At 37.0% G+C, this 13,333-nt stretch overlaps 2 protein-coding genes across 2 annotated transcripts; one reads left to right on the plus strand and one right to left on the minus strand.

The window, feature by feature from the left end:
* Positions 1–3,191: 3,191 nt before the first annotated feature.
* On the plus strand, positions 3,192–12,882 carry LOC108765378 (T-complex-associated testis-expressed protein 1; the record flags this gene model as incomplete). The annotated part of the gene is made up of 3 exons (XM_018514061.1): positions 3,192–4,206; positions 12,231–12,292; positions 12,610–12,882. Coding segments are annotated over exons 2-3 (320 nt in total), but the record flags the coding sequence as incomplete, so codon positions are not given.
* Positions 7,229–11,681, minus strand: LOC108765377 (calsenilin). The gene is made up of 3 exons (XM_018514060.1): positions 11,598–11,681; positions 8,607–8,879; positions 7,229–7,462 (listed from the first exon to the last, which is right to left on the minus strand). Exons 1-3 carry the CDS (start codon positions 11,679–11,681, stop codon positions 7,229–7,231), a joined length of 591 nt encoding a protein of 196 aa, XP_018369562.1.
* Positions 12,883–13,333: the final 451 nt, after the last annotated feature.

Here is a 13,333-nt window from a genome sequence, read left to right on the forward strand (position 1 = left end):
ATGAGATATAATTAATGCATTATTCTGCATAATCACTGTAGTAATGCATTCTGTATTATCACTATAAAGAGTAACAGATTCGAGCCCGAGGAAGGATCTCGCTAATCGATCGTAAGTCTAACTGTGACTTCACTATAAAAAAGTGCTTTCAAGCTCAACAATTGTATCGTTTCTAATATAACCAGTGATATTACGTAACGATTAACTATTTTAATAAACTGCGACATTCTTTTCACGAGCAATATTACGAATGTATATTATTTGGAAGCCATCCCGATATTTCAAGCTTCAACGTATTTCTACACTTAAATAGATGAAAAATTCTCTCTACTCCGTTTTCATATATATCAATAAAAATTATCACAAATTTTAGAAAATAATGCAGTTGGACAAGTTAAAAAATAAAAATTTAAATAATATCCAAAATTTTTTTACTTATAATAATTTTCTTTTTTTTCCTAATCCAGTTCAATGAATTTCTTACACGATAAATGATATAATTGGACTGTAGAACTCATATAATTATTTAGCTTCGTCGTAATGAAACAAGATACATAAATTATGTAATAGTTATATGCATGTTTAATTATAATAGGCGTAATAATTAATGCAAATGGATTCGAACGTTGAAATAATTCGCTCGAATATCAGTGGCCTCCGTCTGATAGATCCTGTCGACTATTTTATGCGCATTTACATGACTATCACGTTTACAACGCCGTTAAACGTACATAATGGGATGGAGACCATCTCCGCGCTCGCTAAAACTGTCCCTCACTTAGTGATTGAGAGAGGAGGAGAAAGATAATGACTAGTAATAATAATACTTCGATAATATTAAAGCCACGCAATTTTTTACAGTATCGTACGATAGATCTAACGTCTTCTAAATCTTAATAAATTGACTAGGTTGTTGCTCAGTTAAATTCATAGCCCCCGTCCCCTTCGATTTTTTTTTCCTTTTCTCGTATCTTTTATCGTAATAGATTCGATTTGTTACGCATTCTTTATCCAATCGTCCGATTGTTTTCACAGTCAAGGTCCATCTCAAGCGTACATATCCTCCAAAGCAAAAATCAGCGCCGCATATTAATTAAAGATATGCCTATTAAACGTATTTGTTAAAATGCACGCAATCGAGCCAGTGATATGACATTACTTTAACGCTAGTTTTAAAGATTCGGCACAGGGCTATTGCCCGAAAATATCATTGTGTGAATTAAGTATTAATTTTAATTTATTTTGCAATTAATTATCCTTATTTCTTATACTCTTCATATTAGCTTCGACGGAAATTAATCGTGTTTTAGCCTCTTAAAGTTACATTCTGCAGTCAAAAGATATTTTGCAAATTCGGCGATTCTATCAATTCGTGTGAAAAAATATCAAGTTTCATCACCAATATGATTTCTAAATAATTTGTGTATTCGTTTCTATTTCGTTATTTCCATGCAAATGTTTTAGCATTAACGTATATCCAGTGCTTAATATAATGAAGTTTTATCTTTCTAGGAACATTTCACAATTTATTTCGAGAATTTATTACTTAGTATACATAACAGTTAAAAGTAAATTTCAATTAACTTTGTTTTGTATAAGATTATGTTATTCCAATTTATAATTCATAGGCATGTTTTTTAACTATAAAACATCAAACAACGCGCGATCAATTATATTCAAATCAAAATCACGTATCTATGTTCATGAATATTTCTAAGTATTAGTAATTATTTTCATTTTTATATGCTTTTTGAGTATTTTCTTAGGAATTTTTGTGCTTTTCTTTCTTTCAATGAAGAATTGTAATCAGCAAAAATTACTGATTACTACACGAAGAGTGTGTAGAGAAACATTTTTGCAAAAATACTTCGTGCCTCGCAAAAAGTAACAAAAATTTATAAAAAATATACGGCATCCCGTGTGTTTGTACAATTTATGCTCATATAGATATAATCTTTCATTAGGATACGTACAAAAACAAAGAGAGGTGCCAATTTGTGTCCAATGTTTGCTCGTTTGCAATTAAAATAATTTCGAAATAGTGTGGACTGTGGGAAATATAGCAAAAGTCTGCTAGAAAAGTTTCAGCTCAATATTTCAAAACGTATGCCCGCGATTCTCGATTTATGTTATAACATTTTACGGCGCATATTGAATATCAATCAATATGCTGGCAGAGATATAACGTATAGGTATTTCCCAAAAAACGTATTTAATTATACATATCTCCATGGCTAGCATTACAATATGTATAAATATACATATATTGACAAGATACATACATTAACGAGACCATAAGAAGATATATATAATAAATGCAGTGTATCGTCATCTTCAAATTGAAGTAATCAACGTGATTCCTCTCAGACAAATCTGCGCTTACATTTCGAAATAGCAGGACGGTATTAATCGCTCCAATTTAAAAACATACGATACGTTTGTATGTGCGTGTGTGCCATATGTGTGTGTGTGTGTGTGTGTGTGTGTGTGTGTGTGTGTATATACATATATGTATATGTCGTGTAATACACATATACATATATATATATATGTGTGTATATCCTAAAGAATATAAATCCTCCGTTAACTTGGCGAGATAATTGCAACGATTTTGCACTGTTGATCGCGCGCGTTAATGTTGCTAGATTTCTTCTTTTATTTTAATTATATTCTCCCAATCTCTTATGAAGGCGCCATTAATGTGACAACGCTTGCGGAGTATCGAGTGTTCGGCATAAAAGCAATTTATATACACAAAAGTAATAATTTATATAGCTTTGTATATAATTTTGTACATTAAATAATTTCTTTGTAATATAAATTAACGCTCCCCTCATATAAATTAACGCATCGTTAGTTTAAAAAAACTGTTAAAAAAAGTTGTTATGGATCGATCACTTTTCTCATTTTTTACAGCTTTTTGTAAGCGTTCGCAGATTAATGGCTGGCATTGTATGCACGCCTTCATTCCAGGTTCGGTCCTGACACTTAATTGATGGTGATAGCTTCTTGGTTTTTTGCTAAATACGATCACAGACAACACAGCGACTCTATATACTCGAGGTACAGCATCTCTATATAAGACAGTATTGGGAAAACAAAAGGATTATAAAGGGAATCATAAGAGATCACTAAAAGAAAAAAATAAGAAGAAAAAGAAAGGAAAGGAACTATCGTCATTCTTTCGTGGAGTCATTTGAATCATGTTTTATAAATTTTTTTCTTTACATCTTCGAATTCAAAGGATATACTTAAGTATGTCCCTTAAATTCAAAAATGTAATACTAACGTTCAGAATTTTTGTACGATCGAACAATTCAAACTAGACCTGTTCTCACAAGTCTAATTTGGAACAAACAAAAATTTATTTTTTGTTTGTAACAATTATTATTTTGTCTCTAACGTTTAGTGATGTCCGAGCATGGCTCGAACAGCCAAATCTTCGAACTGATCAACCATCAACTTTAAAAACAACCGTTAATTTCAAACTGCCTGAATTTAAAAGCTTGAGCTTCATTTTGACTTATTCAAGCGTAATTTGTTTGAATCTCTTGCCTGAGTCTTCATAAGGTTTAATATTTAAGTGTTCTCAGTTTCCGATGGCTTATCTACGTATGTACGAGACCCTGTGTCTTATACAGATCCAACATAACTCAAGAGCTTAGTCAAACGCTACCCCGCGTTCGACCGCAATAAAATGTAGAACCCACGACGTAAAAAGACCAGGTAAACACTAATCAGTTTGAAGTAATGACGACATTTGTGACCAATCAGAAATTGGCTCCAAATTTTAAGTCAATATAAAGCCGCCATTAGAAATTTGCCACCGGTCAGAAATTTGTCTCAAATTATATTCGGTTATCATTATTACACCTGGTATTTTTACATCTTATAATTTTACATCATGGTAGAATCCATGATGGAATCAGATTCCACCATGGTAGAATTTGCGATTTCGCCGTTATTAAGTCGTTGATTAGTCGTTATAGAAACGCACGCGTAACCATAGGGCGTAGCCTAGCAACACGCGTGTTCCTAATTCTCGTGGAAGCCACCGCGGCGAAAGTACCATCACTCAGCGACGATACTTCCTCTCGAGGAGGAAAACCGCGCGCGATTAATAGTCGCTTCACGACCAATCAACGACGGTCCTGGGACCCAGCTTGATACGAACCATCAACGGTGACAGACAATATTTCCAAAGGGGTACGTGTGGATCGTTATCGCGTTGCGCGCGTTTTTCTGTATAGAGCGTATCGACGATAGAGAGACAGTGTGCATTATCCGAGAACGACTGAATTTTCCCCAATCGCCCGATGTGACCGCGCACTTAATCGCGAATTTATCCTAAAAATTACGTGTATGTATATATATAAATCGTACCATATTATTATTCTCGTTTATACTTAAGTAATAGCTAACTACGGTAGCTTTGGTGTTTCATTGTAATCGATTTTGATAATCCATAAATCGCCGCTCAGGCTTCCGCTACTTTAGCTAGTCTGACGTACGTCCGCACACTCGCACGCCTACGACTCGTAATAACGGATACATTAGAAAATCGATGCTTCACGCACGTACACCTACAACATGTTACACGCTATGAACGCTCACGAGGAGTCCGCAGGCGATCAATATCTCTTGTCAGTGCTTCAATATCGGTGATATAGATACGATTAAATGGCAGATATTGCGAAACTATACCATTAAGAAAAGAGTGGCAGGAAAACACGGATTGATAAGACCAAAAGTACTTGCCCGATAAGTATCGGTGTGTACGCTCTGATACAACATCGATGCAAAAGGAGGAAAAAATTGATCACGGACCGGGATAGTTGATATATTGATTTTATTAATGAACAAGTATCGGTCGAAGGGTATGCATTTTGTATAGAAAAATTGGCCATTCCCTTGTTAGTAGAAATATTGAATGCCTGCGCGGCCCGTTAGAATCGATTGGGTCTAGAAAAGGGCGTACAACGAAGTGTCAACCTACGAACCTACCAACGAAAATACATATGTATGATATCTACGATCGTCAACGATCGTGTGACTAACAATTTAATTGGGGGAGATGCATGGCCACGCCGAAACGTATAAAGCCGGCTCTACATAACACACAGAATGCAGGTCGCAGGTGGCAACTAAAACGTATTTCAGATTATAGATCGCAAGTTGCAATACGTAGGACGCAGGATGCGAAAATTGAAGTTTACCCAACTTCCTGCACCCTGCGTTCTATGTCCTGCAGCCTATTGTAATTAAAATACATTAAATTAGTTAGTAGTCTTGCGACCTGCGACCCTCGTTCTGCGTGGTATATAAGATCCAGCTTTATAGGTTGCAGGACGTAGAACGCAGTAAAGTTGGATAAACTTCAACTTCGCGTCCTGTGTCCTGCATCCTGCAACCGAAAATACGTCACGCTGCATCTATTTGCGACCTGCGATCCACGTTTTACGTAGATAGAACGGTTTAAATCAATCTTGCCTTATCTTCACGATGCACAATTGTCACGACCACGCGATCATAATAAATGGTCGTAATCGCGGAGAATATAATAAAAAAATTAACGAATGTAACAATTATGCGGAGTGCTTGAATCAAACGATAGACGATAGAAAAGTCAATTCGCATGTATTACTACATTATACAGGTCTCTGTATAATCATCTGTAAATCATCTGAGAAGCGGTCGCCGTCAAGAGACAACGTAATAACGGCGAGATGTACCCTGTACGCATAACTATGTAATGTATTTTCCTTTAAACAAATAACATTTTTTTGAATGTAAAACGATAATCTACGAGGGGAATCCAGTTCATCTCTTTCAACGCGGAAAATTCTTTTTTAATGCAACCGCACGAAGCATTGGGAAAAAGAAATCTATCATTAGGGAGAAGATATACTCAAGTATAGAAGAAAATGTGTTTCCAAACAAATCACACAATCTCCCGTAAGTCATGAGAAATACTTCTGGTAACGCAAAGTCACGCGATTGATTCGTTATAATTTTTCGCTTTTAGCACCTACCGTGGAAACAGAATTGTGCAAATAATGTGAACGTCTGCAACTGGATGTGACATCCCCTGAGTGATGTATAATTATTTTCTTTTTTTTTTTAATAATTTAGAATCCTTGTTTTTGTGTCGTAATTTCCAACTCACAGCCACGCATAACACCTTCCCCGCCGTTTCCCCTGTTCCTTCATCATCGTCGTCGTCGTCGTCGTCTGAAAATCCCATAAATTTGGCACAAATTCGTGATACCAGGGTTCTTCGATCACTGAATCTTCTCGCGACGAATCGTAGAAAGGGAAGTCGATCGTATTTTATTCGAACCTCGGTCAGCATCTTTTCACTTTCGAGGGCGTCCTTTTCTTAGACACCATTCTTCACAAAGCGCGAGAGATCATAATATATAGGAGCTACGCCAGGTACCTATCTCGCGTATTAATATACAGTTTGACCTTAGATCAAGTTCCTGCAACTTTGCTAAATTCTTGCCAGAGATCGACGCCAATTGTCGTTTCCATGATTGCCAAGATATCCGGCGATCATCGTCACGGGATTGTCCGTGTAGGTGAAACGGTCTCTTCGTTTTTCCGCGTGTTGTTTTCGAAATGGCAATGGAGTCTCCGTTCGACGGCGAGAATAAGAACAACATCTTGCATCGTATCCTCGTACTGCTTGCGTAACGTTTTGCAGAACGAAGAGGCAACAAGATGCTGGAAAATCCGCTCTTCGATTCTACAGATTTAGACCTCGATTGCTACTCTACGTTGCTAGGAGCCGTATTATCGCATTGCCCTAAAAGAAGAAGATTAAAGTTTTGAACCATAAGAGGTTCGATCGAGGAAAAAAATTTTAAAGAAAATATTCAAAAAAAGACAAAAGTTACAAAATAAAAATAGAAGCAAAATAGAAAGGTAAAGCGATCAGTTACGTACACTTTAACATTTAGATAATTCAATTCTTGAGTTGATGAGATAATATTGAAAAAAATTCAACAAAGATATCATCCTCTAAATAAATTTTCGTCGGAATAAAATAATCTTCAAGTTTTATGAGAAATTATTGTTGGATCGGCGCGCTCCACGTTCTCTGATTATTCCAATATCTTTGATTTTTCATAAGAATTACATCTGAGAAATGCCTATCTCGCTGGAGGAGGAGAAAATACTCTCAACGGTTTGAAAAGTATTGGGAAATCTAGCTTTAGATTTACCTTCAACAAAAGAGCGGCGCCTCCGGTTGGTTCCACCAGTGGGCAGCCAGGAGTAGATAGAGCTCCTGATCCTGGACGGTGTAACCAGGTGGCGGCTGAGAGGGCAGAGGTGGCGGGATAGGCGGCAGCAGGGAATAGGACGGCGGCGGCGGCGACGGAGATAGGGATTGTGAGAATGTTGTCGTCGAGAGCGGCGTCGGCGGCGTCGGCGGGGGCGCGGTGACCGCTGCTGGAGGCTCGTCTTTAGCCGGAGATCAAAGCGCGCAGTCGAACATCGCCAGCGACCGTGTGATCACATCGTCCTGCAGTCAAGTTTACATCAACTGAGAACCACACGTTGTATGTTTTTTCCTTCCAAAAGTTCAGAACTTAGCGCGACTTGCCCGGAATATCATTCCCGTATCGACGAAAGCACTGAACAAACTACAAACAAGCTCGCGCAAGCTCCATAAACATCGATTAATCTTCGGTGTCCTTATTTTTGTTTCTTGCATTCGTGCCTCACGTGCACTGTGAGTTCACGTGCATTTATTGTTAGAGCATAATTCGTACGTTTCTGTACCCGTGTAGAAAGCCAATATTCATAGTCAGTTCTTATTTTAAGATTGTCTTAAATAATGTCTTATGCTAATATGGCTCTGTATGATTGGCTTATACTGTTTATAATATCTTAAAATTATACTTAAGACGATCTTAAATCTAAGAATCAACTATGATAATACTGGCCGCATGTACCGCAGAATCGAATACGAGGAGTTGGAAATTTACAAATATTTTACAGAAAAGTTTCTTGACGACATAGATATTGATATTGATAAAAATATCTCTGCGGAGATATGTATTTAGTCTTTAATATCGAATGATTCTGCCAAATTAATTCCCAAGACTATAAGTGGATAATGAAATCGTATTTCTCAGTGAAATATAAAATCTGTTATTTCTACAGAAATAACGTAATTCAATAATTAATTATCGCGATGTATAACATGGAAAATTACGAGCTCATTCAAAAAGAGGGAATCGTTCCAAGTCTGGTTGAACTGCGAGTTGGAACTAGCTGAAAGAACACCCGGCAGATCTGGGACATTTTGTATATACGTCTCGAACTTTAGATTCATTTACGAAAGGGAGTGCATACAGAGTGTCCCAAGTTCACTATATCTTCTTCTATTCAGACTTTAATTAAAGTGAGATTATTATTATAGTCTGGTTCATCAATATGGGAGCGTGTGTGACACGCAGATAGCAAAGGCACTAAAAAAAAGTCAGTTGCACATCAATCTCAAAGAGTCTACAGAGACAAATGGGAGCGACGATAGGGACACCCTGTATACTTTCCATCTACTACTTGATTGCTCGTAGTTTCATGGCCAGACATACCTTCAAACAACTCTCGATAAACTCCTCGATCGTGATAACACCGTCCTGGTTGAGATCGAGTTTCTTGAAGACCCTGTCCAGCTGTTCTCTCGCCTTCCTTTCCTCTTCGGCGTGATGCCGTCTGCCCATGAGCTCGTGAACTGCTGTCACGACTTCGCCCAATTCGCCCCTAGTGATGCAACCATCGCCATTTATGTCGTACAGCTTGAAGGTCCACCTCAGTTTCTCATAAATGCTACCCCGCAGTAGGGTCGACAGCGTCACGAGAAGGTCCTGCAATCCCCAGAATTATCTAAGTCGCGCGCGACTTTAATACGAGACACGCAGTGGAATGACAGTGCTTCTCGAGTGTCCAAACGTCTGTACACTTTGTGAATTTCATGAAAATTCAAATGAAATTTCACAATTTGACGGATAATGAGAAATAGTTTGGACGTAAATGAATATTTAAAAAAACGAAAGACATCAGCGAAGCAGAAAAAAATGTTAATCAATATCTCAAACGAAGCGTTCGTGAGGAAACTTTCAAAGGAAAATTTTGTTGGTTTTGAAGTCTCAAATTCATATTTTAAGTTTAACTCGGAAACTGGTATGTGTATATATATATATATGTATATTATACATACATAAAATGTATATAGTGTTTTTTGTTAAAAAGGCCAATCTTTGTCCAAAAAATTCAGCTCGATCAAAAAAATTTCTTTCTGGGCTTAAATCGTAAATTGTTTATACATGTCTATTTTCATTAAGAGCTCTAGCCCTTTCGGAAATTTAACATGACAGGTCCAACATGACACGACTATAGTTCACGAAGTACTGATTGAGAACGCTTGAATCATCAATATTGCTTATATCTATATCTAGCAATATATTATTATACGACTACAGTTACTCATAGGTGCACATTAAAAGGAAACCTGCAATTATACAAAAAAAAGAACCATCTATATAATACGAAACATCGACAAGGGAAATTAGTGAAAATAGTACCCGGGTATGTTCAAGTTCATCTCCCACGTGAATACCGCGTTGACCCATTGAAAGCTTTAATACCGTGTGCGATGCTCAGCATCAAGCTGCCTTTGCGGTAGTAATAAATTTTCTGTATACGCGCGAATGACCATGCAACATTCGCATGGAATGACGGATGATCAGCGAGCTCCGTGAGAGGTAGCTTCGTAGGCGCATTTGCCTCTGTATCCGATACATACCAGCGTATTCCGGATTTATCGTAAAAACGATTAATTATTCATCCGATAAACGATCCGCTCAATTGGCGGTAGTCCCGACTCGGCAATCGACGACCGGGCCGTTCGCGTGCCGCGTTAATATCGCGAAACGCGATGTGCATCGCCCGCCCGCATAAATGCATCAGTATTTGCGTTCCGTTTGTCGTATAACGCCGAAATTTCCCATCGAGATTCATCGCGCTCGCGTTTCATGCGCGCGTCAATGTCGACTGGAGAACTATATCGCAGAAATCGCGGCATAAAATAGATAGCAAATTAAGCATGGCCTGAACTAGATATGAGCAAAATTAAATTAAACCCGAGTATAGCGGACGATAACAATGCACTAAATTTAAAATTAATGTATGAGTTGTTTCACGGTATAATCAAGTAGAACGTTCATTTATTACTTCGACTCGGAAATTTATTATTATTGTGTAATTAATTGTTAATTTGAACAAATAGCTCCTTTAACTAAAATATATGCTCTTTTTATTATACTTCCTCATTAACAGAAAAAAGATTGTAATTACTATAATTCTACTGTAATTTATAGTCATTTTTGGTTTTCCGGAAATTATCGCAGGACAAACCTGGGTTAAGTCTAAAACTTTAAATAGGACCATATAGGGGTCGAACAGGATATATCTGATTTATCACAAGGTTTGATCATAAAAATTTTAATTCAAACCTCCAATAACTTTTGATACACAAATGGATGACTCATAATTTGTGACATTTCTTTATTCTTTCCGTAAGTGATATTTAAAAAAGGTTTAAATATAAGTTGTTTGTTTTTAAATCTATTATTGGATAGATTAAAAAACAAATAATTCATCAGTATGCTCCTCGCTGATAAAGTGAATGGCAAGGTTCACGAAACGTCGGCATTAATAATGGATCATGACACGGCAATAACTCGCGAAACCTCTGGCATCTTTAAAATACAATTTTTGCCTTAAACCTTTTATCTACATTATATCACGTACAGTTTACGAAAAAAATAAGAAAATGTCGCAGATTATGAGTCGTCTATTTATCCAAATATCAAACGTGATTGGAAGTCTAAATTGTTGATATCGTAGGACGTCAAAGTTAACACCAAATATCCTACTGTACCAACAAATCATTGTGCGATCTGGCTGTAATTACAATATAACATATGTTACATTACAAATGTTACATCTACGAATGGGAAATAGCAACTAATATGTATGCTACATGTAACATATGTGTTAGTTATATGTTATACAACAGTTAAATGTTACATTACAAATGTTACATCTACGAATGGGAAATAGCAACTAATATGTATGCTACATGTAACATATGTGTTAGTTATATGTTATACAACAGTTAAACATATATCTGTGTTTGTTGGGTACATTATAGCAGTAATATAAAAATGGAGCTCCTAATTATTTTACCATGCAATTATACATATAATCACAAATATAAAACACTTTTCTCTCAAAGTACAAGGTATATTTTATCTACTTGACAATCAATTAAATACTCAAATAAATAAAATTTAAGAACTTTTAAGTAATTGCTTTGTTTCGTCAATACATGTACACGCGTTTAAGAGGTTATCACAGGAAAATTTTCTCGCATAAACGATGCGTGACGTATTTCAAGACGAGGACACATGTCGCACGCCGTCATTCGAAAGCAAAGGTATACACTAGCGACATATCAATCAATTTAAAATTAATGAAAAGACTATATATTACATGAGAGAAAGATAGAGAGACTTAATTACCCTGAAGCTGATGGCCCCGTTGCAATTAACGTCGAAGGCCTTGAACACGTAGTGGGCGTAGAGACTGGAGTCTGCAATTCGCATGAGGGGTGGCCATTAACTAATTACGCAAAAACGTGGACTGTTATTTAATTGGAACTCACTGCCGTGCGGGAAGAATTTCGCGTAAATGTCCTTGAATGAGTCCTCGTGCACTACTCCCTCGGGACACTCCTGGAATAAAAGAAAAACAAAAAAGGGCCGTGAAAAACGATCATACTCAGTTCCGCGAGAGTTTTATCAGAGCGAGATTAAGCGACACTCTATGTACATGTACGTATATATTTTCCGGTCATCATTTATTCGAACGAGCAATGCTATATTTTTCTGTAGCTTGAAAATATGTGCTGGTGAGACACCGTTGACTCGTTTGTCCATCAATAAAGCACAGGATAACATTCGTTGCTTTAATATCGTGGCAGTAGTAGTATAGACGCGAAACAGTTGATAAAACCAATTGCATAGGTAACAGTTTTATCGATCCACATATTTTCATATCTCTCGTGTAAGAAATAGCAAATCGAAACTGCGAACGTATCGTAAATCATCTACGATAACGTTTCGCAAACTCTCATGTTTTCCATCTTTGTGCAGAAGCAGACGAGAACAATGAGGCTCCCGCACACGATATCGAAGAACGTTGTAGCTGCGTACAGGTAAAATAGAATAGAATAAATAAGTTCCTCTCTCACGACGCCTTCTCTTATCTCACCTCGTATATCCTTATTTCCATACATACGCGCAAATCGAATTTTCCTTGAATAAAAGCATTCTTTGAAAGATGTTCTTTTAAAGTATCGGATCCTTTTAAAGCAATTTAATTTCGCCAACGCGAAGTATCCGCAAAGAATCGCGTCGCGGATGCGGCAATCCCTGAAATAAATCTTCGAGATATCTTTATAGAGATACGCAAATAATATTGGTTTCGCTCATTTAATATACATTGTATTTATCTCGGCAAATTGATTCGCAGATGCTCGCCGGAAACCTCACTGTTACCGCAGGAGCAAGGAAGGACGCTTCGGGCGGAAGACGCCTCGTGGGACGACGGCGTAATCCCAGATTTAAAAATTCTTGCGCTTCGTATTATAGTTTCGACCTGGAAGGATAATCCTGTTCTGGAGGATCTGCCGACGTGCGCTGACAGGGATGTGCTGCTGGAAACACTACCGACTGATCTACCCTTCGAGTTGACGATACCAAGAATCGAGGACGAGTTTTATTGGGAACGCGCGGCCAAGGACAGGTAAGACGAACCATTTATCGATTCTCGATTACATGAAATATTATTACGTAATAGCATACTATCGAATGCTATCGTGTAATTTACATCGAAATTGCGCATTAATCGTGGCTAAATAATAGTTGAACTTCATTTGATATTAATTGACTGTAATTTCTGATCTTACAAAATTGAGAAAACAACCATGCAAATATAACCTAGAAGATTGTAAGTAAAAAGTCAAAAAGTTTCAGAGTCATTTTTTTGTCACATCTATGTAATTAGAAAATTAAATTAGAAAATGAGCATTCGCCTCATACGACAGCAACAGAGAATTAAAATTGTGATAGCTGATGTATAAAACAAAAACGAGTTCTTTATTATTTTCTACAAAACAACAGAATCAGAAGGGCTCACTTGGATCTCTTCCTTTGATAGTCTAATCTCTTATCTTAATTGGTTGACTTTAATGGTA

The sequence above is a fragment of the Trachymyrmex cornetzi genome, unplaced genomic scaffold (assembly GCF_001594075.2).
Source record: "Trachymyrmex cornetzi isolate Tcor2-1 unplaced genomic scaffold, Tcor1.1 scaffold488, whole genome shotgun sequence".
Classification (NCBI taxonomy): Eukaryota; Metazoa; Arthropoda; class Insecta; order Hymenoptera; family Formicidae; genus Trachymyrmex; species Trachymyrmex cornetzi.

Coding starts and splice junctions, on each gene's coding strand:
- LOC108765377 (XM_018514060.1), bottom strand. CDS start 11,681: ATGCGAATTGCAGACTCCAGTCTCTACGCCCACTACGTGTTCAAGGCC. Junction 8,880..11,597: donor ACGGGGCCATCAGCTTCAGG/GTAATTAAGTCT, acceptor TGGGGATTGCAG/GACCTTCTCGTGACGCTGTC. Junction 7,463..8,606: donor TTATCGAGAGTTGTTTGAAG/GTATGTCTGGCC, acceptor GCTAAAGACGAG/CCTCCAGCAGCGGTCACCGC.